Raw genomic sequence first — 26885 nt, 5'->3', positions numbered from 1 at the left:
CTTGTCGAATTCATTTTCTTTCAAAAAGCTTTTGAAAGAAACAGATATGCAGTTAACACTGAGAATACAACAGTCTTCCTTCAATATATTTCTGAACATAACGTTTGAAGAGAAGAAGTTGAAGAAGGTGTAGGCGAAGGTGAAGGTGAAGGTGAAGGAGAAGGTGAAGGAGAAGAAGGAGAAGAAGAAGATGATGAAATTAAAGAATACGAAGAAGACGAAGAAGACGAAGAAGACGAAGAAGACGAAGAAAACGAAGAAGACGAAGAAGACGAAGAAGACGAAGAAGACGAAGAAGACGAAGAAAACGAAGAAGACGAAGAAAACGAAGAAAACGAAGAAGACGAAGAAGACGAAGAAGACGAAGAAGACGAAGAAGACGAAGAAGACGAAGAAAACGAAGAAGACGAAGAAGACGAAGAAGACGAAGAAGACGAAGAAGACGAAGAAGACGAAGAAGACGAAGAAGACGAAGAAGACGAAGAAGACGAAGAAGACGAAGAAGACGAAGAAGACGAAGAAAACGAAGAAGACGAAGAAGACGAAGAAGACGAAGAAGACGAAGAAGACGAAGAAGACGAAGAAGACGAAGAAGACGAAGAAGACGAAGAAGACGAAGAAGACGAAGAAGACGAAGAAGACGAAGAAGACGAAGAAGACGAAGAAGACGAAGAAAACGAAGAAGACGAAGAAGACGAAGAAGACGAAGAAGACGAAGAAGACGAAGAAGACGAAGAAGACGAAGAAGACGAAGAAGACGAAGAAGAAATAAAAAAAGAAATATATGATAACAAAGAAGACTTTGAAGAAGAAAAATCAACAACTGAAAGAGGAAGCTGTCCATATGCTTCATGAATAATAGAACTGCCTGAATATGAAAATAACTGCCAAAAGTTGAATTTCAATCTTTCAATCCGAACAGTCTCTGAGGTTGAGATGAGAATTCCTTCATTGTCAGAAATTGTTGAGTTCAGATATACAAAAGTAGCGAAGGGAGGTTTCAGTGAGTGGATGCTAACATCCTTTGCTTCGCATTCCCCAACAATTTCTGTTTGCCCCGAGGCCAACAGCTGCGAGTACAGAGATGGAATGATGTGTTGCACTCCAAAGCTCAATGAGTGGCATGGCATACTGAACTCTCCACATTGCTTGCTATTCTCGTGATTTCTTGTAATAGAAGACACAAATATCATCTCACTCTTTCATTTCACAACCGTCAGCAGAAATCTTCTTCATCTTCTTATGAATCTGTTGTAAATTTGCATATTGCAAGTTCTTTCTCAAAGGCTTTCAGAAATCTGCGACAAATTTGAGACACAAAAAAAGGTGTAAAATTATTAAAATATAAAGAAAAACAAATTGTAAACCATCAATGTTTGATAGAATTTTTGTTCAATCCCACTTGTACAAGCTGTATTTACTTCCATGAAATGTTATTATTCATTTTGAGCCACATAAAATTCCTATTAATAAAAAACTTCAATGATAATCGCTGTTTTTGTTTATTCTTTAAAAGAATAAAATAAACCATTAACAATTCACTGGTCAGTAATTGAATGATAGTTAAAGCAAATATAACTCTTTTTCATTGAGAATTTTATATTTTTTTATTTTGATCAACAAATCAAATATATAATTTTTTGCTTTAAACATTTTCTTTTCATGAAGAAGATTGCAATTAACAGATAAGCATTTTCGTTATAATTTTAATCTTTTCATAAAAATAATGGAAACGGAATGATTATATATTAACTGCCATGGGTCATGTTTTTGATCTGATGTCACTTTTCAAAAAAATTTAGCCATATGTGGAGAAACAGAAAAACGCAGATGAAATCAATGATCTCACCCATTATTTTTTTATTTTTAACATTTTTAAAACTGAACATGACAGACGAAGTTTCGCCAAATAAGAATAATTGTAAAATAATTAGTAATAGTGAGCTTTTCATTTACTATTTGAATTTTTGCTCAACTCGTCTGTCAACTAGATTATATCTCGCCAAAAAAGGTTGATGTGATTCACGAAATAAGTGAAGATGAAACAGAAACAGCAAGGAGCAGCCTCTCATCTGCAGAAACAGAAGTTACTGATACTTCAATTTATTCGACTGAGAAAAAAATAAAGACGATGAAGAAAAAGCATCCAATCGGGAAGAATCAGACATGAAATTGTTTTATAGATTTTTATTTGTTTGAACGTATTTTTTCATATAACAGCTCATCGATATTATAAGAAAATTATTTGTTAACAACATTTTTTATGGTTTGGTTAAATTTTTATGCAATAATCGGAAGTTATTCAGAATTTATAAACAATTTGATATTTGGACAAAAATGGTGAAAAGTTAATGATAATATGGGTGATTATTTTTGTAAGCATAACTTTTTTCAGAGTTTCGATTATTTTATTTTCTTTTGATAATTGTTAGAAGATTATCGTTCGAGTATTTAATAAATTGCAATTATTTCATATGCACACATTTGAGCTACATTAATGACATTATTTTGCGGACAGTGTTATCACTTTTCAATGTTCACTGACAGATATGCAAAACAGACATTCAATCCAAATATTTTTACAGAAAAAATATGATTTCAAAAATAATCACCCATATATTTGAAACAGAAAACAGAAAACATTTGAATTCCACTTATTTCCATAGATAAAAAATGCCTGAACGAAATAAGAATGAAAGTATGTTTTCAAAAAGGAATAGTCACATGAATTATTTTTGGTGTATCTTTTCATCAAACATTTACAATAAATTAATTTTCATTATTTTATTTGAAAATGAAATGGTTGAAATGAATTCATAACAAATGAAAATCGTTTAATTGTTTATAATTCAAATAACAACACTTTTCAATGATGTTTACTCCTTTTCAGTTCTTGAATTTGTTTGTTATGCTCCTTTTTTCGCATCTTCATCTCTTTTCTCTTTGGCCCAGCATTTTCAACTTTCTTATTCCATGTCAATGGATCAATAATAACTCCAGAATGCGTTTCAACCTGAGCAACAGATCGCGCACAATAAGAATAATTGCGAAAAGGAGAAATAAGAATTATCAATACAGACCTTTGGCTGAATGAACTTCTTGTGCGTTGAAGCTTTTGTCCATTCTGTTCCTTCAGGTTTTGACATAGCATAATCAAAAGCTTCCTTTGTTGTATATCCAAAGGGAAGTTTCGGAACTGTGAGTGAGTTGATGAAATGTTTGTCTTTCCGCTCACTTATGATGACCCGCGGGAGTGAAGTGTTTGGCGTGATAGCAGCAGTTGGTGGTGCTGACGGCGGAGCAGAACGTGGCGGAATGTTTGGAGAAGCATCGCGCGTTCTGCTGATCGTTCCACGCCCATCACTTGATTTGACAATTGCTGCCTTCGGAATGTGCTTCGGTGCAACACATCCTTCCCCAATCCAAAATCCCTGTTAATAATTTATAATCAGAAATCAAACAATTAATTTGGAAAAATATTAGAAAATCAGAAAAGATAATTAATAATAATAATTATGATGATTATAATTTGGTTAAAGAAAAGTAAATAATATTTTTTACAAAACAGAAACAAATTAAAAAAAAATATCGCAAACATATCCTGGCAAAATAATTTGCTTTTCCTTTGGATGGCGCTCTTCTTCCTCTCTTTTTTTCATCTCTTCAAATTCAGCAGCTTCTCCACCAGAAACGTGTGTTCCAGACGAACCCATGATTTGTCTTTCCTCTTTTAGCTGCTTTTCAATCTCACTGTCTTCGTCTTCATTTTCTTTTCTCCCTTTTTTCGTTTTCTTCTTATCTTTTTTGCTAATCTGATCGCTTTCTCCATTGGCCTCGCCAACTTCACCACTGCCAACTTCTAATTTCATTCGTTTTGAAGCTCCAAACACTCTTTCATCTGTTCTCCTCTGAGCTTTTTCATCTCTGAATATCTCGTTTTTCACAGCTGGCACGTGCCCATTCTCTGCTGCGCGATCATCTCTCGTTCGAAGCCTCGACGCGGAAAGCATACCATCATCATCATCACTCTCAAGATCATCTGCTTCCTCATTAACTTCACTGTCAATGATGCCTCCATCTTCACTTTCATCCTCTTCATCTTCCTTTTTCTCATCTTCTGATTGCTTCAAAGTATGAAGAGAAAGAGCATTTGAAGATAAAGACAAAGCGCTGAGTGTTGATGCGATAGAAGACGAAGCAGGAATACTCGATTTCTTTCTCTTTTCATCCTGCAACGGTGCCGTCGTCTTTTGCAGCCAGGGATTTGTTGCGATGCGAGATTGCTCTTCGGCTGTTTCTTTTTCTTTTGCAAGATCATCGATATCGCTTCCACCGTGTTTGCGTTGAATGTCTGTCTGGCTGATGTCAATGGGTGCTTTGACTTTCCGAGCAGATTGCGAAGAATTGGGAAGATCAGCAACCCAACGTTCTTCCTCTTCATCTGCTCCATCATCTTCACTCATTTCTTGATCGCCGTAACTGTCACGAACATTTCTCATTTTTCTCATCTTTTGTTTGAGTAATTGAGATTCCATCTCTTCTTGCTCCTCCTCTTCCATTTCTTTCACTTTTTTCTGAACTTCATCTGTTGCGCCTTCCTCCTCTATTTGCTCTTTAATTGCACGCTGCATAAACGTCATAGCAAATAAGCCTTGTTTCTGCCGAAGAACTTCTGCTGCACCTGATAAAAACGCTTCTCTTTTTCTTTGCATCCTCTCATCGTCTTCATAATCCCCTCTTTCGCCTTCTTCTCCATTTTTCTTCAAAATCTTTTTCGAACCATTTCCATTCAATTCATCGTAATCATCTCGCACAAGCTGAGAAGGTGCAGTAAACGCTTTTCCAAGCTTTAGCATTTTTTGCATTTCCTCGTCTCCTTTCTCAATACCTTCTGGATGCTCTCCGCTTATATCATCATCATCATCATCATCATCATCAAAATCATCTTCATCTTCTTCATCTTCCTCCTCTTCCAAGCCAATTTTTCTTCGCAGCTCTTCACCTTTCCTTAATTGCTCTAGAACAGCTTCTCTTCCACCTCCAATCATTTTATTCCCTCCTCCTCCTTTTTTCATTAGTCTGAGTTGTCTTTGAATCCATCGTGATGTATTTTTATGTTTAAGCGTTGCTCGCTCTTTTGCTCTGTCAAGCTTCGCTCGCTCTATTGCCACTTTAAGATCACCTCCAGCTCCTATTTTTTTCAATTCTTTTAAAGATAAATTACCTGTAAAAGTCCCTCCTTTCACTGCTTCTGATCCTTCCAATTGTTTCTTAAGTTTATCTTCTTCTGCTCTTCGCTTCATTTTTCGATAATTTTTACTTTTAATTTTGTTTTGTCTTTTTCCTTTTACAGCTTGATATGATAGCAAAGCTCGAAGTTTTGCCAAATGCCTTTGTTTCTCCTTGAATTCTTCAGGTGTAATTTGAATTTTTGGAAGAGGATCTCCATGCTGCATTTTCTTAATTAATTTAGATTTTTTCCCTCGTTTTTCTTCATGCGGAAGAGCTTGCTCGAGATCAAGTTCCAGCTTTGTTTTTAATGAAGGTATTGATTTTGATGTTGAAAATCCAGCAAGATTTGGCGTATTTCTGGTCTGGAAATTCAAAGGAAATGATACAGATTCTTTCTGAATTACAAAAAACATAGTATATTTATTAGTTTCTTATTCAAAACTTCAAAAAATCGATAAAAAACCCTTCGTTGATCCATCACAAATCCTTGCCAATTTCTCATTGAACGTTTTGTTGAAGAGTATGCCTGCTGACGGTTTATTTTATCAACTTCATGAGCTTCAAGCTCGACTTCTTGTTGCTCTTTCTAAATAATATTACACATATGAACAATAATTCCAAATTATAATAATATGTGACATGAAAAGCAAACCTTTTTCTCTAAATATTCAAACTTTTTGTTGAGTTCTGAAAATCCATCTTCATTTTTTAGAGATTTAAAAAGCGAATTAAGAGTATCGCTGCTCATTAAATTGAATAAATATTAAAATGGGAAAATAATTAAGATCAATTTTGATTTTTGTGAATTGTGCGCTATAAATATATAATTTTAAAGGATCATAACTAACGATCCAATTAGAATAAAGAATTCAAAGAATTAAATTTAACATATTAATAATCCAAATAATTTACATAAATACTACATAATTGATTTTCATTCAAATAAAAATAAATCTACAAACTATTACATATAGAAAATAATAATAATAATAATAATAATAAATATAATTCTTTAAATACATATATATCATAATTTTGGTTTAAAATCTTTCTATTAATCACAGATTAAATTTCTGGATGAAATTTCTTATTGTTCAACATCTGACTGAATACAAATATCTATTGCATCAGAAACAGTAAGCATTGCAGATCCATCAGGAAACATCTGAATGAACTCTCTTTTGAGATTGATAAGAGTTGGTCTTTTCAGAGGTTCAAACGATAGGCATTCGTCCACAATTTTTATCAACGATGAATTATTAATACTAACAAATGGAGGCCTTTCTCCATTCATAATCTTTTGCCCAGCTGTTTTTGCTTCAAACTCTCCAAACGGAATCTTCAAGCTCAGACATTCCCACAGCATCATTCCAATCGAAAATGCAACAGTTTTCCTTTCTGCTCCCAATTTTTTGTTTGAAAGTAGCTCCGGCGCCTTCCACCGTAAACACTCCTTCCAATAATCTTCATCATCCTCAAACGCTGACGACGGTGGTGGCGAGTCGGTGAACCTCTCGCTCTTCAACGAAATATCAGACGAAGATGTTGCAATCGAGGATGACGAGACTGAAGATGAATCAGACTCATCAGAAGAAGAGCAGCCCGAGCGAAGCACAATGGCAATTATCATGTGCTCTGAAAACAAAACAATGTGAGGGCTTAGATTTATTAAGGATGGAAGATCAAATTTATCATTCTCAAAGGAGTGAAGCGCCCCATTCGCCACCCAGAACAGGATCTGCGCAGCTGTCACTTCTCTCTCCTCCAGCGACCCGATCGGCATCTCCTTTGTCTTGTTCCTTCCGTGAAGAAGCATGAACAGGGAATCCCTCAGATCCACAATCAGTTTCTCATGAGGAGATGAGCAGGCCATCGCATCCACCAGATTCGACATCGACGAGGTGGTTGGACACAGTTCCTCCCCGCGAATAAAAGAAGAGTCTGTGTCTAAAGTGTCTGTGGTCGAAGTGGATGAAATGGAAGGTGAGGGTGTTCTCTTTCTTGTATCTTCCTCATCCTTATCTTCATCTTCCATTTTCTCCAGCGCCCATTGAGGAATCTTGTCTGAGTCTCTCCCAAGGATATATTCAGTCGATCCATTCTCACTTAAAAGATGCTCCGATGACTCAGAGTGTTCTATTTTGTCATTTATTCTTTTCTTTATCCTCTCTTCATTCTTCTTCTCTGCCTCCCTCTCTGCTCTTCGCCACTGCTCCTCAGGCGACATCTCCATCGTCACCATCTCAAACGTCTTCGGATCCTTCCTCACTGTGTCTTCCACAATCACCTCCAGCTCTTTTGTCCTTCTCTTCTGCTTTCTCCACCGAACAACAAACAAAATAAATCCAACAAAAGCAATCAAAAACAATACAGCAAACATCACAATCACAATCAATGCCCATGATAATTTTCCATCTTTTCCTCCTTCAGCAAGCTTTCCATCACCACTTGCTTTCGGATCGCTTCCGTTCTTCAAAACAAATGCTTTTGTTGAAGAAGGTGTCTCTGCATTTCCAAACAGAATGCACACCGACACTTCTGTCTCCTCTCCTGCCTCATAAATCGTCTTTGAAGGCACTGCCCCCAACACTTCTGCCTCCGATACAAACCCTCCCTCTTCAAACGAGTATCTCTCCACCAACTCCTCCGACCCAACCCTCTTCACCACCCGAAACGACAGATTGCACGGCACAAGAAGCAGCCCAACGAACTTCAGCCTCGTCACACTCCCATCCTCCTCCGCCTCCACATTTTCCAGTTCCGGAATGAAAAACACTGATTCTCTTTCTTCTGCTATCCCGCCCAGTGTGCACCCTTCGTTCAGCACCCACAACGACGACCCCTCCTTCACTCCGTCTCCTCCTTTCACACTTGCCACCTTCAACAACCCTGAGCCTGAGCAAACGATATTTCTCCGAACTGATTGATAATTTTCTATCTTCGGGTTGTTGTTCATGAATTTTCCATCTTCAATCATCATGCTCCCTCCAAACACGCTCATTCCTCCTATCGAGCTGTTTGCAATCGTGGTATCTTTCATCGTAGAGGTGCTGTTTTGCACATCTGCAAGTGAGCCATTCCACGAACACAGCTCATTTGTATTGCAGATGCTGTTGTCCATAACTTCTGAATTCTTATTTCCTTCCAATTCACAAAGATCAAACAGAACTTTCGGACACACACAAATTTTTACCAGAATTCCTCTGTCCATCGTGTGTGGTAATCCCCAGAAAGAGCAATTTGAAAGTATGATATCCGCAACTGAAGATGCAGATATACATGTCAAGGGATTTGCTGTTGAAGAGGCAAAAGATGAGGCAATCGAGTTGTTTGCAAACTTCGTGTGAGCAACACTGATTTCTTTGCTGTTCTCACAAACTATTGCTCCGGCAGCTGAACTCATCAAGCAGAACTCGGAAGAGGCTACAGAAACAAAGCACGAAGAAGAAACATGGATAACACAAGACAGAAGAGTGAGCGACGAAAATAAGCAGGAGGTTATTGTTCCATTCCCCTCGCTGAAGTCTAAAAGAGAAAACAGCGGAAGGCTCGATTCAGATGAAAACGAGCAGTTTGCCAGCTCAACCACTCCACAACGAGGAGAGATGAAAGACGAATGTGAACATACAAAATCTTGCTCAAAAATAAACCAAAGATTCGCAATCGAAACAGCTTCCAAAGTTGCAATCACAGCTTCATTCGCTGATGATGCGATGGAATTTATTGTTACGTTGCTCTGAGACTTCGATCGCGAAGCAAGAAGAAGCCTATCCAGCGTGAGATCTTCTTCAATGAAGGTCCCTCCGTCGACAATCAGACGTGAATCAAAATCTGAAGTCACATGCGAAATGGCATAACCCAGCGACAAGCAAGGCAGAACATATGTGCCGCACTGTCTCTCGTTTTCCCCTCCATATTCGCTCAGAGACGACACTACAATCGTGTCTGACTGGTAGATTGTGATAAAGTCCATGAGATTTGTATCTGCTATGTGATCTGTTGCATCGATTCCATAGATCGCATTCTGCCTCACATACACCCCTTCTCGCAGATCAAACCTGAACTGTGTCTCATTGATCTGTGCTGTTATGTTCTGGCACGACACATAAATATCGTTCCCCACCTTTGCAGTGTTCCCTGCAAACGACACGCTCTGGAACACAAAGTCCAGCACCCCGCTTCTCATTGCCTCGATGTAAAACACGCCTCCTTTCCCTTCGTCTGAGCAGCAGCACCGCATCATCGTAGATCTCATTACAGAAAATCTTCCGCCCTCACCCAATTTCACAAACACAGCTCCTCCTTTTTGGCTTTGCCCCGCCTTGCAATCGCTCACTGAAGTCCCATCCATCTCAATCCAAAAATCTCTTTCTCTTTTGCTATCGATAACTGATGCCCCGTTGTCTGTTCTGCTTACTGATGATATTGTTGACGAGTTCAGCCTCAATTCGCTTTTTTCATTCGCATTCACCCCCTTTGCTGAGCCTGCCACTTCCATAGTCTCAAAGATGCTCCCATCTGAAATGTTCACAAACGAGCACGTGAAGTTCTTGATCTCACAAACACCAGTGCCCATAATAATTGCGCTTTTTCCAATGCTCGCTGATTTCATCGCCACATCAACAAGTGAAAGCTGCCCTCTAACGCAGACAATAAAGCTACACCTGCTAATTTGTATCCCTCCCAACATAACTTCTGCTCCCAGCGAGCACTGCCCCAAAGACACCATCCCACTTTCACTCAAAATCACTTCCGAAGCAGAATTGTCGAAGCTCGATGCAATGATCAATGAAATATACTTTAGGGACAGTTCCGCTGTGCATCGCAAAAACGGCTCTGATACTTCTCCTGCCTTTTCCCTAAACAGAAGCATCGACTCCTGTTTTTCTTCTTCCTCCAACGAGCTTGATTGGATGGTGAAGTTGGAGAGAGTGAAGGTGTTGGTAACTTCAGTGGATTTGGAGATGGAGATGAGCTTTGGCGAGGCCTCGTTGCTGATCTGCTGCATCCCTTTCCAGAACGAGCAGCACGGATCATCTGCGCTTCCACATCTCATCACATCTGCCCCAGCATCTGATAGATGGATTGCGGAAGCTGAATAAGGAACCAAATATCGGAACAAATCCCACAATTCATCTTCTCCCTCTTTCCCCACAAATGCGTTGCTGTCGCTCTTCATCTCCTCGAATGAGAAGGCAAATGTTGCCAAAGAGACTGACGAGTTTAAGTTCTCAGAAACAACAAAGATGTTTCTGCCTTGGTGAGCATCGTTTGCTTCAAACACCATGCTGCCTTCGAATCGGAAGGGTTTTGCTGCTGCAGACTTCGAGCAGTCGATATGCAAAAACCCTCCTCTGCCTCTTTCTGTGGAGCATTTGCACAGCTCTGCTTGGCAGCTCTTTACACGCAGCAGGTCTGATCGCTCCAGACAGACAGACATTGCGCCGCCTTCAATGTTCGAAGGCGCATTTATGTTGCAGAAATTGCACCTTTCAAGTGTGGCATAAGATGAAAGCCTGAAGGGGCTGTATGCAAACACCAACGAAGAAGCAGATACATTCAACAGCTCCACTGTTCCTCTTTTGCTCAGCACAAGAACATATTCCAGCGCAGAAGTGGCATTTGAATGGAATGAGGTTGAGTTAAAGGTGAGATATCCGTCAGATGATGAAACAACGGAAGACTGTCCATTTGAGAAGAACGCAGGCAGATGGAACTGCACAGAAGAAAACGAAAGGGAATTGTTCAAGTTGAAAATTGATTGGCTCGATCCGCTTGCTGTTTGAGAAATTGACAGTTTGGCAAATGCATGCGAATCAACTGCAGACGACAATCCAATGCTGAGCTGAGAAAGGCCAAATTCATAGCACTCGCATATTGCCACTTCATCCAGAATTTCAACAAAACACAACCGCAAATCTTCTGATGTCTGCAGATTATTCATACCCCACTGCAATGTTCGACATGGAATTTCTGCCTTTCCACACCCAATAAAGTCGATTCCAGCCAATCCAACGCTTATTGTCGACGAAGAATATTTCACCAAAAAATACAGCAGATCTGCTGAAACGCTCACAAAATGCGTTTCGTCTCTTCCTTTCATATCGATTTTAATCTCTCCGTCTGCTCCAAAATACTCGAAATCAAACAGAGATGGAATGATTGACGCGTTCAAATCAGCGCTTCTCACAAACATGTCTTTCCCTTCAAACGCCTCATTTCCGCTGAATGTTAAATCAGAAAACAAATAGGCATTGACATTCTCCTTCAAATCGAGATAGATTCCGCCTCCTCTCCCATTAACAGCATTCACCCCACAAGACACAATTGATGTTTTGTTCATCACCAAAGATCCTTCTCCCTCCAGAACACAATAAAGAGCCTCTCCATCCCCTTCTGTCGAAGTGCATCCTTCGAATGTGCATGCCCCTGAGATTTCAACAGACTTCGGTTGAGTCATCTCTAACATGTGTCCATTTGTCGTCTCGCAATTCGCAAATCCTGTATCCTTCAGCGTTATATCGCAATTCCCGCTTCCAGTTATCAAACCCTTTCGTGCATCAGAAGAGATAGAAGAAAAGCTGCAGGCCTCCAACAAAAGCGATGTTCCGTCAATCAAAATAACTCCAGCTGTCTGAAATGGAATATTGCCGAAAGTGCATGAGTCAAAGTGCACAACTCCGCCACCTCCTGAAACAATCCATTTCGAAGGGTTGGAATTGCTGCTGCTTCCTTGCTCAAATGTGCAATCTAAGAATGAGCATTGACCAATGCTAACTTCCACAAGTGAACCTATTTCTTGCGAAGGATTGGGAGACGATGGAAGCGCAAAGCCCAGCCTGGAAAAGGTGAGAGTGGTTGAGCGACTTCCTTCAAGCAGCTCGAACTTTCCATTTCTTCCAAATATCATTGCTTTTGTTGTGGAATTGCTTTGGATGGTGAGTGAGACTCCGTGCCTGTTCACAACAGCATCGATGGGGGTGTTTCCTTCGAGCTGGATGATTGTGTGGGAGGAGTCCATTTTCTGAAAGCCAAGCTCCACTGAGGTGCATGGGCTTCGCTTCGATCCACAGTTCTCAACAGCCGAGGCACTGCCATCCACAAACACAAACGAAGTCGGTGGAGGGAACAGATAATCGATCATTGTTGCACCTCCGTCTGCTGGTTCAGACAGACGGCGCACCCACAGGCGGTCAGGGGCAGTGCCTTCAGAAGCTGACCCATTCCAATACATCAGAAGGATTGCTGCCCCTGGCTCTTCGCAGACAACATACGCATCCTTCCCGCGCAATGCTCCGTTGTTCTCGAACGTGTTGTTCCTCATCGAGTAATCGAGATGGGAAGAGCCAAACGTGAGGAACAACCCTCCCCCATACCCATCTCCGCTGGACACAATGCAGAACTCCACTTTGTTTCTCTCGAATCGGAATGTGCCCCCTTCTTCCACATCCATCAGCATACACCCTCCGATCGTTCTCCCAGAATAGCAAATACAGCGTATAAATGAGCAGTTCTCCACACCCAACACCTCGCCAGCACCCAATTCACCCGCAATCACTCCTCCGTCCCCATTTGTTCTGCTCAGATTCGAAAATGTCACATTCTTCAGAAGACCATTTGCCAGTGAATTAATTGTGATGTGGTTGTTGTTAGCCATCGTAGAATTTTCGATGTTGCTGTTCTCAATCGTCAATTTTTTTCCACTTGAAATCAAAATCAGTGCTCCATCTTCTTCTCTGCTCAACTTTGATGCTTCCATTCCTTCAATCGAACATTCAGCATTGTTTCCATCAAGTGCAATAATCTCAGCATTTCCCATTGCAAAGTCCTTCATTTTACATCCATTCAATTCCACTTTCCCACTTGTTACGTATATGATCCTGTACTCAACAACTAAGCTGCTGCTGTTTTGAAACTCGCATCTGTGAATGGTAAGAGTGGCTGATGAGCACAGAAACAGAGAAGTGCGTGAGGTCTCGTCGAATGAGCCTGGCAGTCCAAACACAATTTCACTGAACTTCACATTCACCGAAGAGCACAACAATCCAGTACCTTCTCCCATTCCATCACTCCTCACATCAATCACGCCTCCAATCTGCTCAGCACTCACTTCTGTTGGCTGTGTGTCAAAAGATATGGCATCCTTGAAGGAAAAGTCTGCTGTCAGCCTGATGGATGCGCCAGATGAATTGGATGCTGGAAAGCGCTTGGAGATCGCAAAGGGGATTGTTGCACAGGGGTATATCGAAACACCGCACATCCGATAGTCAAATCCAGTGTTTCCTCCTACAATTGCAGGAGGCTCAAACATCAGCAGAAACACAACCAAAGGAATAGCATACGAAACATTCCCATCTTCAAACCCACACAGCTTCCCAAACTCAGCTGTTGACTCTTTGTCGATATCGAACTTGAATGACTGATTGGTGACGATTTTGTCCAGGCTGTATCCTTCAACAAACACATTGCTTCCTTCTCCCTCTGCTTCATTGCTTGTACTGTCTCCATCTGTTCCATAGGAAACAGCTGTGAGGACAAGATCAGCCAGCCAGTCTGCACACTTCAGAAATATTCCTCCTCCAAATCCGCATTTTGGCAATGTTCCCTTTGCGCTGCACCTGGTAAATCTTGTGGCTGTGCCTTCTTTGCCAATCCGAATTTTGGCAGAGGAGCTTGTGCTGATGTATACCCCTCCACCGCATCCCCTCACCGAAGAACAGCTATCAACTGAGATGTCGTTCAGCTCCAGCGACTCGTTTTCTCCAATGTCTGTCTTGATCACGCTTCCGTTCCCTTCGTTTTTCGTGATCCCTGAAAAAGTGTTGTTTTCAGCAACCAGACTTTTGCCGTGCTTGTCTTCCAGAAATGAGCAGCATGAAGAGGCAGACTGGCTGATTGATGTGTTGTGCATGCTCAATGTGCCTGCTGATGAGTATGCGATGATTCCTGTTTCAACAGCAGATGTGATATTTATCCATGTGCATGAGTCAATTGATCCACTCCCTTTGCTGCACACTTTCACCATCTCGGCTGACTGGAACCCGATTGAATTCACTGTGAATCGAGTCATCGCAAACGAGCCTTCAGCAACACTCAAAAACCCAAAAGCGCATTTTTCTTCACCTCGTTCAGCTAGTATTGAGCAGTCCTCCAGATTGAGCATCGCATTTGCACTGCACACAAGAAACACCGATGATTGAGGGCTGGGGATGGTTGGCTGCAGGCAAAAGGCGAGATGTTTCCATGCTGATGCTTGCTCCATTCTTATCATCGCTTCTGATGCTCCTGTCTGGGTGCCAATCATCCTCATCTTTGTTTCTGCCACTGTTCCTTCAAAGGTGATCTCGCTGGTACCTGAGGGGGTGATTGTCTCGCTGAGTGCATAGACTGGATGCACAATCAGTTCTTCTAACTTGTCTGTTCGCTGCGTCAGTGCAAAGGTAATCGTCTGACACCCATAACCTGCGAATCCGCATGCAGACACATCGTTTCCTTCTGAAAGCACATGCACCGCTGACTCACGAGGCAGCAGATAAAACACAAGAGGGATAACAACACTCGGCCATTTGGAATCGGTTCCAGCACAGCTTTCAGGAGCAAATGGCGCATCTTGACGGAAGAACTGGAAGGCAGCTGTGGTGATGCTGGATGCCAGATCGACAGAGGACACAAACAAATCATTGCCATGCTCAGCTGTGTTTGAGGCAAAGCTCAGGGTATTTGTGAGAAGATATCTGGTGTTGACTTCAGAGAAATCGATGAGAATGGCGCCTCCCTTCCCTTTTGAGCCTGCACTTGGCTTAGGTGCCTGACACGACGTGAATGCAGATGACTCGAGTGTGAGTACCGATTGACTGTTGATGTGAAGCGCAATGGCTCCACCTCCTTTGCCATTTTCAGTCGCTGTGCATTTTGTGAATGTGCAGTTGCTTGCTGTGAACGAGCTCGCAAAGCCACTTCTGGTGTTCAGAAACACACATGAACCATCTCCTGCTGTTCTTTTTATCTCTTCAAAAGTGGTGTTCTTTATAGTTATCGAATATGTTCCTGAGGAGCTGGAGACAAATGCAGAGCTGATGAGATTTGAGCCGTGGAATGTGCTGTTATTGATGGTTGTGGTGCCTGTCGAGTCAACAGATATCAGCCCATCGCTGCTAGTAGTCGTCATTCCATTCACATCCAAAGTGTCGAAATCTGCAGAGGCGCTTCCGCTGATGGCAACAAAAGGTGCATTGCCGAAACTCAGCTTCTGTACAAGAGGAGCAGCAAAGCGGGTTATTAACAATTTTCCACTTGTGATCTTCGCAAGGCAATACGAAACAGAAGCACCCGAAGCAGCTGGCACAACCGCGCAGTCAGTCATCGACAGCACATTAGCATTCGAGAGGATAAAGGCGCTCCTCCCATTCAAAGATGCTTCGAGTACAAACTTGATTCTGGAGAAACTTGTCTCCACAGAATTGATCAGAAGCCCCTCACTCACTTTCGCTTGCGAGGAGCCAACATTGATGGACATGCTGTCTTCTTCAGCATCAAATCCATACGATTGACTGTTGAGGAGTGTTTCTGTTCGGAAGGAGAAGGAAGGCAGAAAGCGAATATTTCTCTTTGTGTTTGCAAATCGCGCAGCTGAAGCGCCTTCTACACTCTGACACGGATAGTCGCTGTATCCGCAAAGACGATAGTCGTTATCAGTGCTCTGTCCAGACACATAAGCGGGAGAAGTGAAGTTCCTCAGAAACAGAGCAAGCGGGAAAATAAATGATTGATCCCCATTTTCCACCCCGCTCAGCTCATCAAAATCTGTGATGCCAATCCCAATCACTGGATGAAAACCAATTGTGTTTGTGTTTGCTGTTCTGAGCAGTTCTGCACTTTCAATAAAAACATTCTTCCCTTTCCAGCCGTTGCACTCAGAAAACTGAACTGATTTGAGCTGGAAGTCTCTAGCTCCTTCTCTCAGACGAAGATAGATAGCACCACCTTTCCTCATCTTCTCATCATCAGTAGAAACTGTGCAAGAATTAAATAAGCACAGCGCTGACCCAATTGTTAGTCTTCCATTTTCTGAAATTAACAAGAAAAAGCAACCTCCATCTCCATCTAAGCAACTGCATTCTTCAGCAGTTATATTTAAAACTTCAAGATGTTCTCGAGATATCACATTTTTTGAATATAAGCAACCATTTCCATTTTTGCAAGTGATATTTTGAAAAGTAATGTTGCTAACTGTCTGAGCAATAACTTGAGAAGATTGCATTTCGTTGAATAAACTGCATGAAAGGGTGAAGTGTTTAATTGTTACTGATATAAAGGAAACTTTACTCAAGAAGATATTAAACAAAGGCGAGGAAAAAGAAGAATGAGAATTATTCTCAGTCATTATTGTTACACCTTCCAAACAAAGATTTGAATCAAACGAATTCATCGTAAATAAAGAAGGAGACGGAGTTTCCAAATTATCATGAATAATGAAAAGTGATAGAATTGTCAAAGAACCAGAAAAAATGTCAAATAAAGAAATTTGTGAAGAAAGCGATGCAGAGTTAATCGAAAAGGAATTGCCAGGTTCTTGATCAACAATAATATTTCTATTTCCAATAAATATTTGCGACAATGGAGATATATCAGAAGTGAGAACGATCTTCCAAGAAATATCGTCACTTAATGATAAAAGTGCATACTCAATAGTTAAGCATGGCCTTTCCTTTGTTAATCCACAATTCAATGGTTCATTCGTTCCGTCGTGAGAAATAAACCTTGCAACAGTTCCATTATTTACCCAATCCATTGGAAAAGATAAAACTGGATCTCCATAGCAGATTCTTTGATTATTGACATTTGTAGAAAAAGATGAAACAAGAGGAGATTCACTTTGCTTTTGAAATTGGCAATCAAACCATACATCGTGTCCTCCTGAATCAACATTTGACGTTAAGCATTGACAATTGTGAAAAAAAAGAAAAAATCCAACTTTAACATTGTTGCCACTATTTTGATCGTATCGATACCTTAATCCACCCCCATGAGAGTTGGCGGAGCAATTAGTAAACCGGATGCTGCAAATTAAGCAAAGATGAACTCCACATGGAATACAAAGTGCACCACCATGTGTAGTAGATACAGAACTGCGATGGAATGTACAATCATACACATTTGATTTTTTATCTTCAAAAATAAATGGAATACATTCAAGCATTGCAAGATCAGATAAATACAAATACAGTGAACCACCGTATCCATAAGAACTGCAATTTCTAAAAGAACAACCACTTACTCTTGCGCAATGATTAAAAGTATGCATAAAAACTGCACCTCCATACACTGTTTGAGCAAAGCAACTGTCAAATGTTGAATTTTCAACGATAAATTGTTTCCCATCAGAACAAAACAGCGCACCTCCGCTTGATTTTGCTCCACATTTCAAAAAATTGCAGTTTGTTACAGTAATTTCTGTATTCTTTTGAGCGTAAAGCGAAATTGCTCCTCCATTGGAATCAACAGTGCTCCAATTCGATTGTTGTCCTTCTGCAAACGTCTCGTTCCACAAATCGTGATCAAAAGTTTGAGAAGTCGGATTAATTTTTCGAGTCATCAAATTTTGATCGAGCTGCAAAGTCCTACTGCAATTGGAATATGAATTGTTGAAAGAAATTAATGAAGACAAATCATTATTAATTGATCGAACAATTCCGCCATAGAAAACGTTTTGAGTGGAAACAAAAGAACAACTCGAAATCAAAGAATTGCAAAAACAAAGTGGTTGCTTTTCTGAACGAAAATTTGTATTTGTAAAATTGATGAAGATTGTTTGAAATAATTCTACAGATGAAACAGTTGAAGACGAAAGTAATGGACCTCCTTTCAAAATTAAAGAGGAAAACATTGACGAACAAAGAGTAATTGAGCAAGTTGGTTGAGTTGGAGAAATGACTTCTGGACTGGAAACAATCGGAAACATGAATTTACTTGATGAATAACATGATACAGAAATATTATTGCAATATAAAAATCCATCGCGTAAATCTATGCTAAACTGTTTTGTACCGAAATGCATATGACAATGTATAATTTTCAGATGTGATCTTAAATCAACATTCAGCGAAGTTTGCTCGGAAAGATAGACTAATTTCATCGAAACCAAGATTAATGACGCATTGCAAACAAAAACTGAAGCGCTATGGAGCTCTGTCTTATAGATATAATTTTGCAAATAATGTGAAGCAAAACTTATCGGCTTAAAGCACGTTTGTGGAAAATTATTTAAACTGGAATGAAAAATGTTTGAAGAAGATTCTTGATTAACATATTCGTTTTTCCTGCATATATTTTCACTTTTAAAGCATATGCCAAAGAATAAAACTACGAAGATAACTTGTTTTAAAATAAAATTCATAATTAACCAGCAACACTTTATATAATAAAATTTATAATGGGTATCCAAAAATTTCTTTTCAAATACAATGTCAACTTCAAATCAAAATATTAACCTTTGCTTTTCATTGGAATAGAATTAAGGTTTCTTTAAATCAAGTAAAAATGAAAAGCTTGATTTTTGATTCAGATAATTGTTCGTTTCATGAAATTTTTTCCCTTAAAAGTGAAAAGGAATAAATAAATAGAAATAAATGATATTTCAATAATCCATAAAATCACTTAAATGAGATAAATTTAATTTTAAGGTTTTGCGGTATGACATCTGAAGCAATCTGATCTTTTATTATAATTGTGTCCTTTGCAAATTGGACAAATCCAGTCACCTTCTCTCATTTCATTAAAAAATGTTGCTGTCCCACTGGAAAAACCGCCTCTACCTCCTCTAGTCGTAAATCCCCCTCTAACATATCCACTATTTACTCCTCCTCTGAAATCGCCTCTTAATCGTCCCCTAAATCCTCCTCTGACTCCTCTCATAAATCCTCCGAATTGGGGTGTTGCGAATGTATCAAAATTTTCTCTTCTTAAGGTTTGACATTGCTTACAGACCGTTCTTGTAGCATAATTTAAATATTTGCAAACTATCAACAATTATTTTGTGATTTCAAAATATTAACGTTTTACATGTTTTTAACAAAGCAAGAATCGGAAAAATTGGAGACTCATACCTGGACATGTCCAATCTAATAATCCGCGTTTATATTTAAAAATGAAATGAAAATATTCAAACAACTTTAGAAAGAAATATACAAAAAACAAAAACCTTGATGACCAAACGATAAAACAGGCTTTATCAATCTTGGAGTATAGCATTTATAACATACAACTCTGTGTTAATTAAAAATTTAATAGATCTTACGACCAACTGTATAATTTACTTCTAACCTTGTTGAATAATTAATTGCAGAACATCTCGAGCAGACCCTTCCAAAAAAGAAAAATGCAAATATACAACAACAATATTTATCATATGATGAAACCCTACCAATCTCCCTCTTTTGCCGTCTGTGTAACGAGTGATGCCATCTTATGATTTGCGATTTGATCTAAACTCTTATTTTTTGATTATATAAAATTGCTCAAAAGCTATTATTTGCTATTCTTTGAAAAATATCAAATTTGTAATTATGCAGATGAAATTAACTTAATGAAATCATAAATGAAGACTGTTTTTTGAGTCTTTCCTCAGGTCATTTCAAATTTATGTTGCTTATCAAAACTTAAATCGACAAAAAAGGAATTAAAATCAAAATAAATTAAAATTTTTAATTGGCTTCCAAGAATATGTCATAGCGATAAATACAATATGTTTTACCTTGATAATTGAATATAATCCATTTTCAAAACACTCCTTCATGTAAAATACTTTTAATCCATTTCAAACGAAAGAGAATTTCAAATACTTTTTAGAAAATATTACACTTTTTGTTGATTCTTTCCAAATTCTTGAAAATATTTAATTTTCGTTTCAATTAAAAACAATTAATTTTCCATATCTCAAACAATTTATTTTAAAAAATATTAAAAAAAAATACAGAATGTGGTTGAATAATGATGATAAAACCAAAAAGAAAAATATGAACGATAACAATAATCAAAACAATAACATTTCGGTAATTTCAGATTTGACAAAACTGAAATTTTTGTTTTCAAAAATTCAGCTTCTGAAAACATTAATTATAAAACAGAATTTAAAAACACATTAATCAAATAATCTTTGAATAACTAATTTAAAAAAAATTGAAAATAATGTGAGTAATTGAATAGATTCAGATTTGAATAACTTTCAGTTCAATCCGTGCCCAATCACATATATTAATATTACCAGATTTAGGAACGCTTCAAGAAAGATTTTGAAGACTTTCAAAAAGTCGACTGTTTCTGGTTTAATATTCAAATTATAAACACACTTATAATATGATCTCTCATTAATGACAATCAAGTGACTTACAAATCCAACTTTTATGTAAAATTCACAGTCATGTAACATTAAATGACGGAATTTAAACATCATCATGAAAAATTCATTTTTGATCTTGCTTTATAAATTGTAATTTCTGAAATACAATTAATGTTTATGAAATGAATTCGTATTCGTTTTGCGTTTTGTGAAGATTGATGTGTCAGTCCATTTTTCTGAGGAAGGATAAAAATTGATATAATCATTTGATCCTTATGCATTATTTTTTTGTGGATTCCAGAAATGCTCGAACAGTTTGATAAAAAATAATTGTTGATATTTTTAATTTTGAATAAAAATAAATTAATAATGAATTAAAATGTTTTTCGTTTTATATTTGATTTCAAGAGAGAAAATCGGAAATGATGATGAAAAAAAGGAGATAAGCGATAAGGCAAATACAGCATTTTCATCCGAATCCAATAAATTGGTAAAAGAACAAACGAAAAATGATAGTGATGAAGCATTTATCCAGGAACAAGAAACAGTGTTATCTAAATTACATCCATTCGAAGCAGCTGAGTTACGACGTTCTTTTTTAAGTATTCAAGAGCTTGATGAGCCTAATGACGATGAAAAATACTACAGATCATATTCAAATGGTGAGGAAACATCAACAATTGAGCAGAGAATTTATAATAAGATTGGATACGATGGAGTTCTTCAATTGATGGATGAATTGAATACAAAAGTGATATTTGAAAAATGCAGCGATAAATGGATTTCAACAGAATTATCTAAAAGGAACAAAGAGTTTAATAAAGAAATTAATTCGCTGATTTCAAATTCTCAGCATAACATTGATGAAATTTTTAATTCTTCATTCAATAATCAATCAAATAGCAATAAGAACATATTATCTCAGAATATTTGCGTTGAAAAGGGATCAAAAAGCGGATTACTATCAGAATCTGTTTCAGGTTTATGTTCACATTTTTCATCTGATTTTAACGATTCTGGCAATTCAATATTAGATAAATTTGATGAAAAAATAGATCAAAGATTGAATGGAGAACCAACTTCACAAGAGACTCAAGTCTTTGGATCAGTGGCTTCATGTAATTCTAGTGAACATTGTCAGGGCAGTGTTCAAAATTATTCAAAAAAAGCAAAAGAAGGAATCGAGCAAGTTTATCAAAAAGTTAGACAATATGAATTGGAAAGTGAGGATAATTATTACGATGAGGAGTATGGGATTCTTGCCAGCAAACTTGCTCAACTTGAGCTTTCAATCGACCCTGATGCACGAACACACAAATATGTTTCATTATCTGAAACGTTAAGCAGATCATCTGAATTAGGCATAAATGATGATCATTCACAATTTTCTTCCTCTTCATTTTTGTCTTCATCGTTATATAATCCTTTGCTTTCTTCTTCTTCGTCTGCTAATGATTTAACAGATATATTTCAATCGTTATTAGCACAGCGTTCTCAACGATTCCATCATCCTTTATCTTCTATAGCTGCTCCTGAGGAATCAATTTTTTCATTGTTAACTTCATCTTTTTTTCAGAATGATATGATGGCGGATTCATCAATGCCTGTTGACGATCCACTTATTGGAGAATTATCTTCATCGTTAATGCATACTCCACTTTTTCCCTTTATGAATATCGATGATTCGCCGTTAAATAAAGAAATTGAATACAAGCATAAATTCACTTTTAATGATGGTTCAAAAAATGTAAATGGAGTAATTACAGTTGTGATGAGAATCGATAATGGAAAGAAAAAATACAAAATCGAATGCCCAGAAGGTTGGAAAGCAACCGAACAAGGAACAGATAAAAATGGTCAAAAGGTATTCAAGATATCCTCCGATGAGAAAGGATGCAGATACGTTGTTTTGCCATCTGAGATTGAAGAACAAATGGAAGCTTATCGTATTATTCAAATTAATCGTTTTGGAATTTTAAATTAGTTTTTTCAAAAGGTGGATTATTCGAAGGGAATTGTGTATTTCATTTAACATTTGGCTGAATTTTAATTTCTCATTATTTTCTTATTTTATAATCTACATATTCTACTTTTAATTTTCACATAAATTTTTGTGGATATATTTCATTTTTAGAGTGGGAAGATCAATGTTTAAAAAATTATTTCTTTTTTCTGTGCGTTTTTGTTGGATTTCGATTTAAATCGAAGTTTGGATTGATGGAAAATAGTGAATTATATGTTCATCAACAAATTGAACTGCTTCAGGAGGATTTGAGAGATATGACTTCAGAAAAAGTGTATTATGAAAAATTATCTATTGCACTTTCAAATAAGCTTTCAAAGGTTCAAAAAGAACGCAAAAATAGTGATGGCGGTACCATTGAAACACTTCAGCACGCATTAGAAAAACTTAATCGTGAAAAAGAAAGTATTATTTTTGAAATGAATACTAATGAGAAACAAATGCTAAATGCAATCCAAATGCTCCAGGAAGAAAACGAAAGCTTGAAGAGTTCATTAAAGCTTTTTGAACAAGAGAAAAATGAAGATGAACAAGAAAAAGTTTCCCTTCGAACTCAGACAAATGAATTGTCTCAAAAATTGAACAACACTCTCCATGAACTTGAAGTGTCAAAAGCTGAAAGTGAAAGAAAATTGAATTTCACTTGTAATAGACATTTGCAAGAACTTGAAGAAAAAGAAATGAAAATCCAAACTCTTGAAAAGGAGAAAGAAACTCGTTTAAAAGAAGAAATGCTCATTAAAAATCTTCTTTTTGATTGCGAATGTAATGATTCTCGCGATGAAACGACCATCCCGAATTTGTATGAAGCAATTTTTCGATGGAAGCAAGAAAAGAACGATGAGAAAGAGGCTGCAATAAATGACATTGTTGGAGTGACAATTCAAATGCGAAGCGAATTGGAAAATGCTGAGCAAAGACTGCAACAATGCATTTTAGAAAGAGATAAATATGCCAAGTTCATGCAAATGAATGACAGTATTTTTAACAAGAATTTGAGCAATTCAGATGTATTTAAAAATCATCAGATGGAAAAGGGGTTGAGTTTTTCAAAGGAAGAATTAAATCAGAATAACAATCAATCAAAATATCGACAAAATAACTCTACCATTATTTGGAATACGAATATAACTGATAAAGATATAGGAAAAGGAGAAATTTTCGTCACCCCTGCAACATCAACAGACCATATGAAATTACAAGAATCTTTTCCTTTGTCTTTAGCATTAGATCAAGCCGCTACTGATTCTGAAAATACCAAAAAGTTACATCATCAAAACGAAGAAGTTTCACCACTTTTATCAAATTTTCATTTTAACTCTGACGCATTTGAATCTCACACAGCCAATTTTATTCAGAATTTAGAACGTGAAGATATTATCTCGCGCATAGCAACACTGCAGTTTGATAACGACGCTTTAACGGAACTTGTTACACTCTGTAATTCGGCTTTATCAGAAAGCACAGAGCAATTAAGATCCGTTGAAGACGAATTGGAAAGGGAAGTCGAACGCAGAGAAGCAATTGAAAAAGAAATGTTTGAATTGAAACAGGGATTAAAAGGAACAAATGGCAATGCAATAGATGAACATGAATGCAAAGAAAAGCAGATTACAAACAAATGCGAAAAAGCTTCTCACAAAATTACGAAAGAAGAAAGCGCTCTTCATGAAGTTGAAACAGCCTGGTCCAAAATTGCACAAATTGGCATTTCTCGCGAAAATGCTTCATTACCTGATGTTGTCGAGTTTTTGATTGAAAAATTCAATGCCAACTCTTGTTCACCATCTTCAATCAGAGATTCAGCTAATTCAATTCCTTTAACTTCTGTTTCGCCTCATTCGTGTTTAAATACTCCATCAAATGCATCATCGTTAATGAAGCCTCAACCTCTTTCTTCTTCTCAGACTTCTTTTTCAACGAACTTCCATTTCGATTCTCAAACTCCTTCATCAGGTCATCTTTCAACTTCCGGGAAGCCATCTACATCGCCACACACGCCAACCACACCCCTTCATTCAATGTCGCCTTTAGGCGCACAATCACCTGGCATTACAATTGCTGAAGTGACACCAACACTTCCATCCTCTTTTTCTTTCTTCTGCTCAGCAACTTTTAACTCCTGACGGATTATCTTCTCTTCATCACTTGCCAGTTAGCCAACCATTTCATTCTCCTTCTAACTCATTGCAAGCACATCAACAACACAATAAAAGCACATCATCTTCTTTTCTGTCAACGCCTTCACCATCTCCTTTACCATCTTTTCGAACATCAAAAGTTCAAGAAAGTGATTGTGCCCAGGCAGAGTTTAAAAATAATATGTTGCCTCAAGAAGTCAATGCAGAGGAAAGAACACAGAGTTTCTCTGATCAACGCCACGCAGCACTTTTGAAGGACTATGAGAAGTTGAAGATGCAACACAAACAGTTGAAAGATGAAATAGACCAATATTGCCTTTTGATTGTGGAGATGCAGAGTTCATTAGATATGGCAAAAGAGAATGAATCAGGATATTTAAATCGGGAAGCTCATCTTTGGGCAGAAATTGATAATAACAAGAAGAAATTAGCATTATGCAAAGATAAGGAACAAAAAGCAGAACACGAACGATTGAAATGGAATGCAAAGCAAAAGGATTATTTAGAAAGAGAAAAGCAATTCAAAAACGAAATAGCTTCACTTAAGGATGATATGGAAAAAAAATTGCTTTCAATAAACAAACTTGAAAATCAGCTGGACAGTGTTTTGGAGCAGTTTGAATCAGCACTTTCAGAAAAGAAAGAATGCGAATTAAGAGCAGAACAAATGGAAAAAGAGAACAATGAACTGAGAAAAATGATGAGCGAATTGAGTGCAGAAATCACAGAATTGGATGAATGGACAAAGAAGAAAGAAGAAAGAGGAGAACGAGCATGGGAACTTGAGCATAGCGAGAAACAAAAGTTCAGAAACGAAACTTTTGGTGCTGAGTCAAATAGGCTTATTGAAGATTTGCATGTGTCTATTGCGCATCTGGAGAAAGAAAAAAAAGAACTTTTAACAAAATTACAGAGACTGAACAAGGAATCAATAGAAAAAGAAGCAGAATGAGGAAACGCATTGACATGCTTGAAATGGATTTGAAGTTCAGAATGGATGAGAAAATGCATTTATTAGCGGTGTCTGGTATTGATGAAGCTGAGTGGAACAAAGAATATGCTTCATTTTGTGAGGACCAACAAGATGACCAGGCGATTCCCTTAAAAACTTCGAGTCAAAAACATAACAAAGAATATGACCATTCCGAAGATTTGAAAAGTGGAGATGCATCGTTATCATTGGATCAAACAACATCTTCTTTGCAATCTAATTTCATGCAGCAATCCTTCGATACGACAAATCAAAGTAAATCACAAAAAAAACAGGGAACTGTTCGGTTCGTTTTGGATACAAAGGATTAATTGACTTAATGTTTGAAAAGTGAATAAAATTTCAATTTTGAGCAAAACATATCGAAAGATGTGCTGTCAAATTATCTGATTGATATGATTATGCGTCATTTGCGAAAACATGTCGATTTTCTTTTTAAATTTGATCAAATATTGTAAAAAGCTTGACGTAAATTCAATAATTCTTTTGAAGATTGTTGGAAATTACGTTGAAATTTTCTTCAAAAAAAAGTGTATTTTCAATAGCGACTCATTTTATGTGAAAACAAAATCAATGTATTAAAGAAATTCTGATAAAAATGATTATTTTTACTCCATAATTAAAAAAATGAAATTTTTTGTTATCAAAAACATGTGTAGCGTGAAAATTCAAAACATCTTAAAGTGACAGCTGTATAAAATGATTATTCACAAGCAAATATCAAAACGCACAAGCCTGGAGAAGTTTCATATGAGAAACTATTCACTTCTTTTTTCAAAGCTGTCTAACATTCATGAAAAAGCTTTCTTATGAACGTAAAAATTGCCGATGACTCATTTTCTCCGTCAAACAGCAACAGGCCTTTCTACCAATGCTGTAGTTGAATGAATTGTCGAACTTCTTTAAAGTTGCGCTTGTAGTACTTTCTGTCCATTTCCTTTTTTCTTCCTTTATTCAAGTTCAGAAATTGCAGAACATATGAAAGCTTCTTGTGCAAAAAAGTTGCAATTCCTCAAATATCTTCGTTTTTAATTCTTCGTTTTCATTTCTCTTCATTTTCCTTCGTTTTTTTTTTGCAACACTTCCATTTCAGATTTAAAATTCCCCGGGAGAATGAAGAATAATTCTCATTGCAGGTTGCAAATGTATTGGAATTAAGAA

At 37.5% G+C, this 26885-nt stretch overlaps 6 protein-coding genes across 6 annotated transcripts; 3 read left to right on the top strand and 3 right to left on the bottom strand.

The window, feature by feature from the left end:
* Window positions 1-2779: 2779 nt before the first annotated feature.
* MONOS_14773 (putative U3 small nucleolar RNA-associated protein 14) lies at window positions 2780-5997 on the bottom strand. The gene is made up of 5 exons (XM_067867603.1): window positions 5885-5997; window positions 5696-5818; window positions 3597-5627; window positions 3081-3431; window positions 2780-3013 (listed from the first exon to the last, which is right to left on the bottom strand). Exons 1-5 carry the CDS (start codon window positions 5978-5980, stop codon window positions 2867-2869), a joined length of 2748 nt encoding a protein of 915 aa, XP_067734511.1. The 5' UTR covers window positions 5981-5997; the 3' UTR covers window positions 2780-2866.
* An 8-nt stretch (window positions 5998-6005) lies between these two features.
* Window positions 6006-16492, bottom strand: MONOS_14774 (uncharacterized protein; the record flags this gene model as incomplete). Its single annotated transcript, XM_067867604.1, has 1 exon — window positions 6006-16492. One exon carries the CDS (start codon window positions 16490-16492, stop codon window positions 6320-6322), a length of 10173 nt encoding a protein of 3390 aa, XP_067734510.1. The 3' UTR covers window positions 6006-6319.
* A 2292-nt stretch (window positions 16493-18784) lies between these two features.
* On the bottom strand, window positions 18785-19736 carry MONOS_18540 (uncharacterized protein). Its single transcript, XM_067871569.1, has 5 exons — window positions 19655-19736; window positions 19555-19593; window positions 19433-19497; window positions 19338-19352; window positions 18785-19250 (listed from the first exon to the last, which is right to left on the bottom strand). The coding sequence occupies exons 1-5, from the start codon at window positions 19693-19695 to the stop codon at window positions 18910-18912; spliced, it is 501 nt and encodes a 166-aa protein (XP_067734509.1). The 5' UTR covers window positions 19696-19736; the 3' UTR covers window positions 18785-18909.
* A 1136-nt stretch (window positions 19737-20872) lies between these two features.
* On the top strand, window positions 20873-22553 carry MONOS_15999 (uncharacterized protein; the record flags this gene model as incomplete). Its single annotated transcript, XM_067868904.1, has 3 exons — window positions 20873-20883; window positions 20978-21549; window positions 21604-22553. 3 exons carry the CDS (start codon window positions 20873-20875, stop codon window positions 22551-22553), a joined length of 1533 nt encoding a protein of 510 aa, XP_067734508.1.
* Window positions 22554-24127: 1574 nt separating this feature from the next.
* On the top strand, window positions 24128-24718 carry MONOS_17005 (uncharacterized protein; the record flags this gene model as incomplete). Its single annotated transcript, XM_067869884.1, has 1 exon — window positions 24128-24718. One exon carries the CDS (start codon window positions 24128-24130, stop codon window positions 24716-24718), a length of 591 nt encoding a protein of 196 aa, XP_067734507.1.
* A 196-nt stretch (window positions 24719-24914) lies between these two features.
* On the top strand, window positions 24915-25685 carry MONOS_17004 (uncharacterized protein; the record flags this gene model as incomplete). Its single annotated transcript, XM_067869883.1, has 1 exon — window positions 24915-25685. One exon carries the CDS (start codon window positions 24915-24917, stop codon window positions 25683-25685), a length of 771 nt encoding a protein of 256 aa, XP_067734506.1.
* Between the last annotated feature and the right edge of the window lie 1200 nt (window positions 25686-26885).

This window comes from Monocercomonoides exilis, assembly GCF_001643675.1.
Source record: "Monocercomonoides exilis strain PA203 chromosome Unknown scaffold4-2303458, whole genome shotgun sequence".
Classification (NCBI taxonomy): Eukaryota; Preaxostyla; order Oxymonadida; family Polymastigidae; genus Monocercomonoides; species Monocercomonoides exilis.
Note: the sequence above shows the minus strand (reverse complement) of the source record. Positions and strands in the feature narration are given on the sequence as shown.

Coding starts and splice junctions, on each gene's coding strand:
- MONOS_14773 (XM_067867603.1), bottom strand. CDS start 5,980: ATGAGCAGCGATACTCTTAATTCGCTTTTTAAATCTCTAAAAAATGAA. Junction 3,432..3,596: donor AAATTATTTTGCCAGGATAT/GTTTGCGATATT, acceptor AATTATTAACAG/GGATTTTGGATTGGGGAAGG. Junction 3,014..3,080: donor AGAAGTTCATTCAGCCAAAG/GTCTGTATTGAT, acceptor TCTGTTGCTCAG/GTTGAAACGCATTCTGGAGT.
- MONOS_18540 (XM_067871569.1), bottom strand. CDS start 19,695: ATGGCATCACTCGTTACACAGACGGCAAAAGAGGGAGATTG. Junction 19,594..19,654: donor ACGGCAAAAGAGGGAGATTG/GTAGGGTTTCAT, acceptor CTTTTTTGGAAG/GGTCTGCTCGAGATGTTCTG. Junction 19,498..19,554: donor GCAATTAATTATTCAACAAG/GTTAGAAGTAAA, acceptor TAATTAACACAG/AGTTGTATGTTATAAATGCT.